We start from the raw sequence: 13,693 nt of genomic DNA, 5'->3' as shown, positions 1-13,693 counted from the left end.
CCCAGAGGTGCAGAAGCCGCTGAGACCACTCTTGCTGTAACCATTTGCTTGAGCCTTTTTGTTGAACTTCCCCTGATTTATAAATGTCACCTGCAACTCAGCAATAAATATATTTTTTTCCCTTTAAGCCAAAGAGGCAGAAGATAGGAGAGTATCAAAAAACCCCAGTGAATTATTTGTCATTTATAACTGCTTCAGTTTAACTATGCTTTCACCTTCTGACTTGTGCAGTGCAGAAACATCACGTTGTGTTCAGAAGAATGGGAGGAAATGATGTATTCTGCGCGAGAACATGATGATCGCCATTTAGTTTAAAGGTTAATTAAAGCCAGGTACCAACACTCTGTAGCTGGCTGTAACTGGTTGGCCATGTACCTTGTTAATGCTGCTTCAGAGATGCCCTTTTTCTGTGGCAGAAAGGGTTTGGAGCGCCTTTGCGAGGGGTGTGTGAGCAGCGGTGGCCTGCGCCGGCTGTAGGAGGGGACAGGCACAAACTCCTCACCCAGGGAAACCAACTACTGCAAATAACAGCGGTTTCTGCATAGCCAGGTTCTTCCCCAAGCGCACGCACCTGGTTATGATTTTATGGAGATTCATAGAGCATATTGGCTCTTTAGGTATAAGAAAGCTGACAGTTAAATAGGCTCTGCGTCAGCAGGGAATGGCAATTACAAACACCAGTTCAGTTTGCTCCCAAGAACCAGGAGTTGCTATTTCTTGGCTTCTAGCACCTGTTTTTGAGGAGCGTAAACAAACCATGAGAACACAGCTAATAAAATCACACGGCTTTTACTTAGAAGTGAGTTGCACGGCACACTATGGATTACTCAGTTAAAAAAAAAAAAAAAACAACCCAGCGTGCTCCTGACATTTTGCTAATGTGTGGAACAGGCCACTTCAATAAAAAAAGGAAAGCTACATTAAAAAAACAAACCAAACAAAAAAAAAAAAAAAGGCCAGCTGTACATTCCTCACGCACAAACCTCCCAGCCGTAGTCGTCACTATTAACGAGCCATCCGGGTAGCCAAATGACTGCTGTACAGCTTGCCTTTCTCAAGCCACGGCAAATAAACCCGACCCAACTGCCGTCAGGCGGGGCTGGCTGACTCCGCGCACAGTGCTCGTGCCGCTTTGGCATTGCCGCGAGAGGCGGTTTGGCGCTTGCTGCGGCTCTCAGCCATCCCGCGACTGGCTCGCAAAGCCCAGGGCCGACGGAGGCAGCACCTGAAATGAAAAGGATTATGTTTGCTACTGTGCTTCAGCTGCAAGCCAACCAACCACCCAACCCCCCCACCCTGCCCCGCCGTACTTAAATCCCCTCCACACACGCTTGGTAGCGTACAGCACCTAACGATGTATATTAACCTACTTACTTAAGACGCTGTTACACTCCTCTAAAGAGCTAGAAATAATTTTTTTCCCCTTTGCAACTCTAAATTTTAAGGCATGTCGTGGCTTGGGCCATGGGGAAATCTGAGCTGATGGAGGCGGAGAGCGGTGAAGGGTTATCCTGCAGTTCCTAAATTCCTACCTGGTGGTGCGCAGAAGCTGTTGGGAGCCTTCCGGCGCCTTGCCAACACCCGGGCTCGTTTCGTGCAGACACGGTTTGACAGTGATTTCCCATCACGGCTGGAGCGGCTGAGGGCTGTGGCAGCCCCCAGCTGACCCCATTTACGCTGCTCTGACTGCCCTGGGCCCCCCCACACCCCTCCGCCCCTTTACACTAACCCTCGGCCATGCCCACCTGAAACCCTTCTGTGTCTGCAGCCTTATTTGGAGAAAGCTGTTCAAAAAAAATCAGCAAACAAGTTTCCTAGCCTGCATTTTCACACCTGAATTCACTTACCTCCCTTCCCCACCATGACATGGCAAGCAGAATTTTTCTTTGAGAAAGAGAGTGGAGGAAAACCAACCCAAACAAACAAAAAATTCCCCTTTCCCCTCTTCCCTCTGCTGCCCAAGTGATTTGGGCAGGTGCCCATGCCGGACTGCTGCCCTCCCCTCCACCCGCAGTGACGGGGCCCTGCCTGCTGCCCCCCTCCCCGGCGCTGCCACCGCTCTCTCCTCGCTCTTGGGTTTCACCAGCTGGTTCATCGACACCCTGCTCTCCCCCGACACACGTTTAAAGACGGTGGGGCAGCTATTTTGAGCTCGCCCTCGCTTCCTTCTCCTTTTAGGCTTTCCAAACATCAGATTAAAAGAAATAATAGTAAAGCCTGATGTATAGTGTTTGCTAACTTAAGTGTTTCTCTTCCTACGCCTCCCTCCCTTTCCCCCTGCCGCAGAAAGGCTGGTTTGCCCCCCCTGCTTACCCACGGAGCAGCCTTCTGCTGCACCCCCTCGTCCTCCATTCCGTCCTCGCCCCGCATGGGACCCACGGCAGCTAGAACAGACTCGTACAAGTGCTCCGCGTGGGTTTCTAGCTCTTCTGACTGTTTGGCAATCAAACCCAGCGTGTCTTTCAGAGCTGGAAAACAAAACGTACAATGGAGGTGGCAGTAACATGCCCATTCAATGTCTGTCAGAGCAGTAAGAGTTCCACTCACCCGGAGAGACTTTCAAAGGAAATCGAGTGTTAGAAATCAATACGCTGCTCTTCATCCCATCCCGGTTGTGATGCAGAGTTTGGAGGGGGGATAGGGAAGGAACTAGGAGGCTCCAGGTTAAGAGTGAAGATACATAAATAGGGGCTCCCGAAGGAAAACTTTAGGAGGGTGTAAGAAAGCCCTTCCATAACGCAGCACTTGACCGCTGCGTGGTCCCCATGGGCGAGTGCAGACGCAGCCCGCCCTTGAGCACTCCCTTGTGCAGGATGCACCACGTCACCGGTGTGGAAATCACCTCCTCCCAGCTGCAGGCCGACAGCATCCCACAGCCCAGTGGGATCAAGATAAAAAGATAAGAAAGGACACATAAGAGGCAGAACCGCCTCCACCACCCACGACGGACGGCATGGTGCAAGGCAAGGGCCAAGGCATGGTGCAGCTGAAAGCGCTCGGGTGTTAATTGCATCAAACCTCCAAGTCTCTGGGCAGCAATGGAGGTGTAAAACCCTTTTACTCCCGCACAGCTGCTGAATGGCAAACTCTGCCCACACAAGTGGGGCCAGGCGTTTTGGGGGGGCAGCCTCACCACTGGCTGCGTCCATGACACATGCGCGCCTCCTCACCTGGCGAATTCGACGCCATGCAGTCGAGGAGAGCTTCTCCCCTCTCCAGCACACTCTCCGTCAGGCTCCGGTGGTCGGCCACATCTTTCCTGAACTCCTGGGAAGGAAAGGAGAAGAGAAGCGTTGCTTAGAAGATTTTTTTTGGGAAGGCACACACCTGCGGCAGGTTGTCTGGGGAGCTGTTTCCCGCCCCCCCCCCAGCAAGAGTTGCTTCACGCTGCTTGCTGCCCACAGCGCTGAAGGGGGAAGAAACGCCAGCGGCGATACCTACCAAGCAGCGGTGCAGCGATGCCTTCAGGCTCTCGGCATCCGGTGAGGGTGGTACCCAGCTGTCGGTGATGTCCGCGACGTTGTATAGCCAACGGATTAGCTCTTGCAGCTGGCAGCAAAACATCTACTTAACGAAGCATAACAAAAGTGGTTACTTATCTATTTCTGCAACAACAATAGACCGGGCACAGCAATAGGTGAGCCAGCGGTGTTTCAGAAAGCTCCTGCTCTCCCGCCTCAGCACACAAGTACCCCTACGCTTGGGAAACCAAGGGGCGACAGAAAAAAGAAAAACAAAAGGCAAAAAGCAAATTAAACCCCTAAACACTCCCCAAACTCCCTGTGTGGCAAGAATTGAGGGTCACCCTGAAATGGCCGCTACGCAGAGGTGTTGGAAGCCAGTGGCACCCAGGCTGAAGGAAGGGGTTTGCCTCCACCACCTCCCAGCCGAAGAGACGCCCTCCTCCTCTCTGGAGCCACACAGTTAATTCGCAGTTGCTTTTCCCCAAGGGTTTGTCTTGTTCAATTAAGTGCTTTCATTTATTTTTAAAGCGTCTTGGTAAGGGATTATTTTTGTAAGATGCTGCACAAGACCCAGAGGCCTCTGCTCACACTAAAACCAGACTCCAGCCCGGCTCCTGCTCCTCGGGAGTCGGGGTTTTGCTATAAAGCTGAGCTGCTTCTCCCCGGCACCGCGATTTGGAGCAACAGATAACACCCTAATGCTGACAGTAGAAAAGACCCCTTTATATCAGAAGAGTTACTGCCATGCAAGAGGAAGGGATGAGTTGCACTGGTGCTGGCAGCTGTGTGCACGATAATAATAATGACTCTCTCGCAAACAGCGCAGCATCGCTTCCAAATTCAGCCCGAGGCTGGGGAGGAAGATGGAGGGGACGGCGGGGAGCAATGCCATGAATACAGGCATGTTTTATGCGAGATCTTCCCATAATAAAGTTTCTTTCTCATCTCAGCCTACCTTAATGCACTGGACAAGGGACTCGCTCTGCTGGCTCTTCTTTGGATGCCCCTTGACCCGTGGTTCATTTAGGTACGTCCCATCCAATGTGTCCCTGAGACTGGTCGGTAGATGAAGCCCCCGCAGAGGATCCCTATGGATCTGGCCACGTGATCCAGTGTTTTCCCAGCCGGGCTTTCGAGAGCTGCAGGGGTGCCACAGCCCAGCGTAATCCTCAATATTCCCTCTTTTGTCCCTGCCACCCGCTTCTCCGAAAGGAGCCACCACAGAGGAAAGGGGCCGCCTGCCGTCGCTATGACGTGGAAGGTTACGGTGGTCGTGCCTGGGCGTCCTTATAGTTAAGGAAAGATCGGATAAGAAGTGAGCCAGCCTTTCCAGCTCCCGCAGTCTCGGAGGCAGGGAGAGAAATTCTTCATCATCCTCCCACTCTTTCCTCAGAGGGAGCACTCGCGTTGTAGGTAAAAACCTATTATTGCTTTTTGCCTGCCCGTTGTAGTTTGGGAAAGGGCTCCCTCTGGTACACCAGCTTCTCCCATCCGCAGCAGGGCGGCCAGATGAACCTGGCCCCGCTGACTCCGTCGGTACATCCTTAGCAAAACCTCTAGAAGGATGAGAGGAAGCACTCTTTGTGAAGGATGCTTTTGCAATAGGTAAAGGTTCATAGGACGAGCCAGCTCCTGAGCAGTCTCTTTTTCCAGGCCCTGGAGTGGAGGACCTCACTGTAGAGGCCACAAACTTCCGACGTCCATTTTCTCCGCTTCCCCGAGCCTGCCCACCTCGCCCGTAGATGCTGGTGGACCTCGACGTGCCCTCGGGGGAAACAGAAAAGCTGTCCAAACCTATTCCTGAGTCATTGAGGAAAGGCTCCGGCATCTTTCCCAGCTTGTATCTTGGCTTCAGCGGATAAGCATAATCCAGCAAGTCCTCGTACTCTTTATTGGGGTTCCAGTGGGGTGAGTGACGGTCTGGAGAGGGGGGTAACGAATCTGGTATGGCACACACCCAGTAATCGGCTTGGTAGGATGACATCCCTCTGATGCGCTCCATGATGGAGAGGTCATCAAGCAGAGGACTGATGGGCTTGTGCGCCTGCAGCACCCTGCCTTCTGCCGCACCCCACCGACAGCACGGGTCCCGAGCAGCAGTGGCCACAGGAGAAGGCACATCCATGCTGGCTCGCAAGCTTCGGGATGGCTCTTCCGAAAGGCCATTTTCTTCTGAAGACAGACTGGAGAAGCTCAAGGCAGAGCGGCTCCGCAGGGCGCTCTCGGAGCTGAGTGGGGTTTGGGGCCGCAGAAGCTCTGGGGTGGAGGAAAACGGGGATTGACCTCCCAGCTTTCGGCTCCGCCGGCCGGCACGGGCACCGTGGCAGCCACCAGCGTGGATGCTCTCCTCTGCAGAGCTGTGCTGGCTGGGAGGGCTAGATGCTGGCTCCCAACAGTTTGATGCCTTCACCTGCTCGAGGACGGGGGGAAAAAGGAAAGGGAGAGAGAGATGTGTGTAAAATGAAGCCCAGCGTCCAGACAAAAGGCTCCTTTGAGCCAGGACATGGAGATAAAAGCCCAGCCCTGGACCTGCTGTGAGGAGAGGCTGGAAGGGGAACTGTTCCATCTGCGGGACGGCACAGAGCTGCCCGGAACCTGGAGTGGGGCTTGTTTTTAAGGAAAGGGCTTGGGAAGCTTCACAAGTCATTTGGCAGCAAAAGGCGCTTATATAAGGAGCCCCGTCCTGAGCAACTTTCCAGCTCCACAGTGGCAATATGGGAATAGAGCTCAGGTGTTCGAGCCCAAGCCCTTCCCCACCACACGGCTTAGCCCATGGGCTGGAGGAGATGGAAAGCCCTTGCTAGAACAGCCCAGACACAAGTCCCCACCTCGCCTGGGACCTCCCAGTGATGCAGCACCACCTGTACATACAACCTTCTCACCTGATGCTCTCCGGAGGAGAGGAACCGGTGGCTAACATGATGATGCGCATCACCATCATCATCCGCTGTATAAATTAGCGTCTCTGTCTCCAAGAGGCTTGCTCTTGCTCTGGGAAATCTGGATGCAGATGCTGAAGACACTTCTCGATGGTAGCTGGAGCCTCCCTGGGTAACACCAGTGGCCAAGTGACTGCGTCCACTCATTGCCACGCTCTCTGTCCCTTGTGGGCAGGGCTTGGCTTCCTCTGCCCCTAAAAGCTGGTGCAAGCTGTCCGCTAGCTCCGGGTAGTCCGTCTCCACCTCTGCGCAGTCCCACCTACCATCACCCTCCGCCTTCCCACTCAGTGAAGCTTCAGAAAGTGATTTTCCCACATCCACGGCCATTGGGACAGAACTTCTTCCGCAAGATGATGCCAAGCCTCAGGCTCTCTGAAATACACAACACACAGTAATGGCAGCTCACCATCCCCCCTCGTCTCCAGGTCAAGTAAAGAAATTGGATATGTCTAATAATGAAGAGCTTAAGCATGTTCTGGGTCAGACACCCAAAATTATGAAGTCGCATCTCGGTGCATCAAGTGGGACAGAGGAAAGAGCAAACCTTCGCATCTCAGCAGCGTTTTCTTGTTTCGAGGACATGACACACAGGGAAAATCTAATTAAAGCTCGGGCCGCACTGAGAACAAACCTGTACTTGATACCTTGCTGGCACGGTGCAACTGTCTCCTAAATTAATGGCCAATTTCACAAACAGTTGGTGCACTATGAAGTTACTGAGCCCAAATGAGACATCATTAATTAGGACATAAAGCACTTATTAGTGTGGCTGAGCCCTGAAGGCCACTGGGGTAGAAAGCTGAGGGTTTTTTAAGAGATAAACTCTAAACCTTGAAAGAGAAGTCACCCAGAAGTGAAAAGTATATATAAAAAGTTAGAGGGGGAGGTAGGAGGCTGTAAACCCCAAACCTGGCGCTTAGCTCTGCAGTTTCTGCCTCAATTCATGAAATTAACTCTTTGTGAAATTAATTAATGGAAATACTTGCTCAACCAATGACACATTTTCAGGCGTGCTGTACAGCCAAGCCCATTGCATCTTGCTGCAAATCCTTCCAAAACAAGGTAATTATTCTCGAAGCGCGAGCCCTGGCTGCCCCACGCAGGGAGATGCTCCACCACAACCCTCTCGCTGCCCACGCTGGACTCGAGCGAGGAGCAGGACAACCCGATGAGCCAGATCAAGGGAGGATCTTGTTTTGCAAACACCAGCCAGAGCCGAGCACCTCTGCTTGCGTTTGCCAAGCTAGCAGGACTCAAAAATACTTTCTCAACACCAATGACACCTTGGGGGTTCCCTGGAGAGCATCTAAACCGGCGCTGACAAAATCCAAATTGCTTTGGCAATGGCGAAGCCTCTTCCAGCAACCCCAGTCCTAACAGGCTGCCGGCATTAGGAAAACCCTGGCAGAGTGGTTTTGCCGTTACACACCCAGCTAGTGCCGGGCTAGCGATGGAGAGGCCAGCCAAGGGAGTATCAACAGCAAACTCAACTTTAAAAGAAATTAAAAAAGAAAAAAGGAGGAAAGAGTATTCCCAAACAATACGTGGAAGTGGGAAACAAGTTGATACTCACACCCTCCGTCAGCAATTTTTGTCGCGATCTCGTTTTATGATCCACCCCTCCGGCGATGGGGGTTTTCCCACGGGCCGAGCCCATGCAGGCGAACAAAGGGCGGCGAGGCGACGCGCCCGTCTCCAGGGGAGACCGAATCCCCAGCACAGCCCATGGCAGGCACCGCAGCTGCCTTCACCCTCCCCGTCACACTGCCGGGCAGCTATATTCAGCACGGCAGCAGCAGCTGAGGAGAGGGCAAATAAAGCCTGGGCTCTGCCGGCCCTCCACGTGAGCCGTGTCCCTCTGCCGACACCTGGGCTCACCCCTTTGATCGCTTAAGTCGCTACCAAATACAACCCCATGCGCATTGTTATCCTAAAATCGACACCATTGCTCTCTTTTTTTGCCCCAAAAAAGGTTGTATATCCCAACAAAAAGGCGTGGTGATTGCAATAAACGTAATTGATAAACCTATCCGATAAATTCCCTACATATTATACAACAATCTATCTTTAAAATATATGTAAGCATACCTATCTTCTTTAACAGAAGGCAGATTTCTGATGCTAACAGAAAGAGTATCCCAAACCACTCACGAACCCACGTGTGCCTCCCACACAGCGTGTGTGGGATTTCTTCACATACCCACCATACAGATTTCTAAGGCCGGAGATCTCCTGAGGCCCAGGCAGCAGCCCCCTCTTACCCGCCAGCCTTCACTGACTCCCGTTAGTCTTGTTTAGACAGTCAGGCAAGCAAGTATTAGCGAATCAAATGCCAAAGCCAACTTACAGGTGATTTAAACGGCCAGAAAATCCCCTGAGATATATTTGTTTAGTGGCTTTGAAAGCCAGGGCCTTGGCCGCAAGCAGAAACGATGCTCACTGGTTGGATTCCTCCTCTTCCAACCAAAACCTAACGAGCAGAAAGATGCCAGGCTAATAAATTGTAAGGTACTGCGCATTAAATTCCAGGATCCGTTTCAGAGCCTAAGAGCCTGCTTCAAATTCACCATTTTGGGCGCTTTCCTCTGTGACAAGCAGCAGGTGATTCAGCAGAGAACGGCAGTAATTATCATGACGTTAACGGGCACCTCACCGGCTCTAATCCCTCCTTGCACGTGCCGGCAGCACTGCACATACAAAAATGATCCAGTAAATATAAATCTGAACAGAGAAGTGGGTGCTGGACACCCATAGCTTAGGACATAAGTGCCTCGACATCAGTTCTGTTGTTGGGTAGTGATTTTAAAAAATACATAAGCGAAAGACAAGCTTAAGAAGGCACCGAAGCAGACTTTAAAGTTTTAAATTGAATGTGCAGTAATTAATAATTGACCTCGGTACCTCTTTATTTTAAGAAGATGCCGTGTTAAAATCAAAGTGTTGTTGAACATCGTTATCTCCATCAGATTCAGTGGCTTGAGTCATGTGTCAGTCAGCGCAGTAAAAACAACTATTAAAAACATATAGAAGCTTGACCATAAATCTGAAAAGCACGTGTTAAGCAACATTAAAAAAAAATAATATTATAGGTCACAACCCATCTGCTATTTTTGTAACTGTATGCAGGAGCGCAAAGGTTGAACTATTCTGAACTTCAAAGACTATTTGTTGGCCTTATGGAGGCAGAATGCAGTGATGGACATTTCTATGAGGCCATCAGTCTTTAAAGAAAGAGGAAACGCTGGTGCACAGGTTCATTAAATCTCCAGAAGCTAAGTGGAAGTTAAAGAGAAACCAGGAAACCTGCCAATACACAGGAGTGAGAGTAAATCTGCTTATTTGAGAATTAGTAAGGATATTCTAATGGCCACCAGAGATTTCGCTGCATTTTCAAAAGTCTCTAATTCAGGCAGCTAATTTCAATTAATTTCAGGGGGGAGCTGGACATCCAACCACACTTGATGCAAACAAGATGGGGAAGTCACAAGCATCCTGTATGCAGAATGATCAGGCAAAAAGTCATATTTAAAAAGCAGAGTGAAAACGCTAACGCCCAGCTACAAGAGCATCTAGGAAGCAACATTTCTCACCATTTTCCAACAAAAACGCAAGAATTCAGAGGTCAGGCTGACAACGGTGGCAACAGACCAAGATTAACCCTCACGATGAGGAGAAGCGAGCCCAAATCCTCTGGTAGGACTGACACGGCTCTGAAGAGGGACGTATGACCGCAGCTTTAGGCATAGCAGAGACTTTCCACTGGCCTTAAAACCACAGGAAAACAGCCACAAATCCCGGCTACACCCAAGCCCTCTATTGTCTCACCAGCGACGGGGCGGCACAGAAATGGTATACGCATGGCTGATAACTTTTTTCGATAAGAGCTGAAGACAGCGGCTGTTTCATTCATTTCAACGGGGGAAGGTCCACGGGGATCTCTCAAGAAAAGCGACCCCTGAACTTTTTCACGTCGCCAGAAGAAAGCTGCCTGCCAAAGAGCTGCACAAAACCCGGAAGACAATGGGAGCTCTGTCCCAACGAGTGACATCCCACCGCCCACGGCTGGGGGACTTCGGCAAGAGCAGCGGACACTGAGAAAAGTCTCCATCTCCCACCAGCTCGGGTTTTGCCACGGATGGGTTTTTTGGGGGAAAAAACACCACCACTCTCGCCTTTCAGGCCTGCAGGACCTGAGTTTTGGTGTTTGTTTGGGGTTTTTTGCCCTTTTTCTTGCATGCTTTCTGCCCGAAAAGCCTTTCTGCAGCTGAAAAAAAATGGCAAATTAACGTAAAAAAAAAATATTTTAAAAATTAAGAAATAAAGGCAATAAAGCCGAGGAGGCACCGCACCCCGGGGATGCCCTGACCCGCCACGGGAAACGGGGACGGGCTTCCAAAGGGAAAGACGTCCACTTCCCAACCCTCTCCCCCGCTACGGGTGGCCACCGGGGCTGACTCCTCGGTCTCGGTCTCGGTCTCGGCCTCGGTCTCGGTCTCGGTCTCGGTCTCGGTCCCGGTCCCCCCCCTCCCCGGGGACCGCCCCCGCGGCCCGTCCCGGCCCGCACCTACCGATCAGCGGCCGCTGCCGCCGCCACGCCCCCGCCGCCGCCGCCACGCCCCCCCGCCCCGCCTCTCAGCCAATGGGAGAGGCCGTCGCCACGTCAACGCGGGCGCCCCGTGTCGGCTCGGCAGCCAATGGGAGCCGAGCGGTGGCGCGGGGGGCCCCTGCGGCGCCGCCGCAGTGGCTCAACACCGCTGGGCGGGGAGAGGCCGCCCCGGTCACGCCCCCTAAGCAGGCCACGCCCATAAACCCTCCCCGGCCCCGCCCACTGCTCCTCTCTGGCCACGCCCCCGGCCCCGATCCGGGACGCGCTCCCGATGCCGGTCCCGATCCCGGACCTGTTCCCGGCTCTTGACCGAACAAGTTGGTCGAGGAAATTAGTCGCCGACCACCGAGGACCTGAGGAGTCCTCCCCCCGGGACCGGCGGGCACTGCCCTGGCTGGAGCAGCGTCCCCTCCAGCGCCCCTGTGAGGAACTGATTGTCACTTTAGGGTGTTTGCTTCTATCCCATACAGGGACCTTCCCGGGGCGTTATCCTGCTGTTTCTAGGGTGGAAAACCGTAGAATCATAGAATGTGTTTGGCTGGAAGCAGGGACATCTTTAACTAGGTCAGGTTGCTCAGAGCCTCATCAAGCCTGGCCTTGAATGTCTCCAGGAATGGGGCCTCCACCACCTCTCTGGGCAGCCTGTGCCAGTGTCTCACCACCCTCATTGTAAAGAACTTCTTCCAAACGACTAACCTACTAACGCTGCTCTAGTTTAAAACCATTGCCCCTCGTCCTATCGCTACATGCCCTTGCAAACAGCCCCTCCCCAGCTTTCTTGTACCCCTTCAGGTACTGTGCTGTGTCTGGGGTGGAAAACCATCTAAAAACAGGATTGCCTGAGCAATGACACTACGCATAACAGCAAACAGATTTTAGCATCCTACAAGGGCAACGCAAAGGAGGAGGTCACCAAGACCTTCATCCTTTGCAGCAGAGCAGGCCCAGGGTTGTCCCCCAACATTTGGGCAGCTTTCTGGGTTGAGTCCTCTCTTCACATGGGTAAACGGTTTGCTCTGGGGTTTGTACCCACCCTCCGTTGGTGGATGGAGCAGCTGTATGTGCCCATGTCCTGTAGAAAATACAAGGCTGATTCTGGTCCTTGTCTGCCTATTAATGAGCAAATCCGTTATTTCACTTACTTCTTTGGAGTCCAAACATGTTTGCGGGGTGAATGTTGCTCTGACCAATCAAAAAGCTTTTGCCACCAAAAAAAGTCTCTATGTTAGGAACTGGAGTGCACTGAACTTTCTCACTAGGCAAGAAACCAGCACTGGAGGAGGCAGGCACCTCTAGAGAGCGGTTCAGGCCACCTACGCTGGGATAGGACCAGCCTCCTGACCGGGTTTTCTGTCAGGTAGGATGAATCTGGTCCTCAGAGCAGCGTCATGGCTGTTCTTGCGCAGCTGGATGGATCCTCTGAAACCAGGAAGCTGATTTCTTAGATAATACTGAGATTTCCTAGAGGTCGGTTATCATAAAGTGCTTTATGAATGACACTGGTGCCAGCTTTAGGTCATGAAGGACCAGAGTGACATCTGAGGTTCTCTCAGCAGGCTGGTGGCAGGGTGAAGGGAACACCATGGGTACCCCAAGTCCCTGGCTGGTGTTTAGATCTGCTGGCCACACTCCTCAGCCAACCCCGTGTGTTACGGTTTATTCTACCAGGTTTATACTACTGACCTCACTGGAACCGGACCCATTTACCATCCCAGCAGATCTTCTCTCTAGAGACACAGAGCAGGAGTATCTTTTTCAGGGCTGCTTTCAGAAGCTGTAACACCGTGGCGTAACATGGTACGGCGCTCTCAGAAGAGCTCGCAGCCAAGAAAAAGCTCACACCGTCTCTGTTCCCGCAGAATATTTCTATATTGGGGGTTTCTTTGATGAATGTTACAGCAGGTCTTCCGGAGGGCTGCACAACCCCCTGCCTCAGATGCACGCGTTTTTTGAGAGATATCTTTTTTTTGTTGTAATTCACAAAGCCTCTGCGAAAGAAAAGGCCTTTAAAAAAATGTTGTTTATTGCTTATTCTCCAGGGAGCCATGTGCCTGCCAGTCGAGGCCATGCTGACTTCAGGGGAGCCGAAAGGCCGAAGCAAACATGGATGGGTCATGATTCATACCCCGGCTCGGCTGTTTTTAGCTGGTTTAAATTACTCGCAAGCTGCCAGACATTGTTCTTGAGCTGAATAGCGCTCGGCTGCGGTCTCAGCCCCGGCAGGAAAGGTTTACGTCCTGTTCCGCCTCTGATCAAACGAGTGCCAGGATGTCTACAAGAACAGTCAGAGCGCTGCAAAACCTTTCTCCTCTCCTTGGGCTCCTGCTGAGAGGGTGTCAATAAACAAGGCAGGGGAATAAACTGTTGATCTAAAGGAGAGATTAATTAAAAATTGCAGGGAAATGATACCATTTTTCATCCGCTGACATCTGCCCCTCTTTGTTAGGTAATTTGCCGAAGATAAACTAGTTTATTTGATCTTTCATATAGGGTCAAGTCCAGCCAACCTCCCACCCCAGGTCACTCAAGACTGGCAAAGACTAAGATGGATGTTTTCTTGCTGATTTGAGACCTCAGGATTCTTTCAGATTTGTGTTTTTCAGCAAGAAGGTCCTCCAGCAAAGACAAATTATTTCACCCATTCTGTGGATGACAGCACTCCAGCAGTAATCCCCATATCTATG

The 13,693-nt window shown here is 51.8% G+C and overlaps 1 protein-coding gene across 8 annotated transcripts in view; it reads right to left on the bottom strand.

The window, feature by feature from the left end:
• Window positions 1–773: 773 nt before the first annotated feature.
• Window positions 774–13,693, bottom strand: part of CEP68 (centrosomal protein 68) — a 26,711-nt gene continuing 13,791 nt past the window's right edge. For 3 of the 8 annotated variants that reach the window (XM_054197224.1, XM_054197222.1, XM_054197221.1), the window contains exons 4-9: window positions 6,347–6,775; window positions 4,420–5,874; window positions 3,442–3,564; window positions 3,171–3,267; window positions 2,314–2,468; window positions 774–1,225 (exon numbers count right to left, since the gene is read on the bottom strand). In XM_054197224.1, the coding sequence (XP_054053199.1) occupies window positions 1,175–1,225; window positions 2,314–2,468; window positions 3,171–3,267; window positions 3,442–3,564; window positions 4,420–5,874; window positions 6,347–6,730 (2,265 nt within the window). In that variant the 5' untranslated portion in view covers window positions 6,731–6,775 and the 3' untranslated portion in view covers window positions 774–1,174. Of the gene's footprint in view, window positions 1,226–2,313; window positions 2,469–3,170; window positions 3,268–3,441; window positions 3,565–4,419; window positions 5,875–6,346; window positions 6,776–7,976; window positions 9,281–9,304; window positions 9,414–9,993; window positions 10,195–10,575; window positions 10,833–10,971; window positions 11,005–13,693 lie in introns of those variants that run through there. The other 5 variants (XM_054197228.1, XM_054197227.1, XM_054197225.1 and 2 more) reach the window with 5 other exon arrangements.

The sequence above is a fragment of the Rissa tridactyla genome, chromosome 3 (genome assembly GCF_028500815.1).
Source record: "Rissa tridactyla isolate bRisTri1 chromosome 3, bRisTri1.patW.cur.20221130, whole genome shotgun sequence".
NCBI lineage: Eukaryota > Metazoa > Chordata > Aves > Charadriiformes > Laridae > Rissa > Rissa tridactyla.
This window is presented reverse-complemented; position numbering and strand designations above follow the sequence as displayed.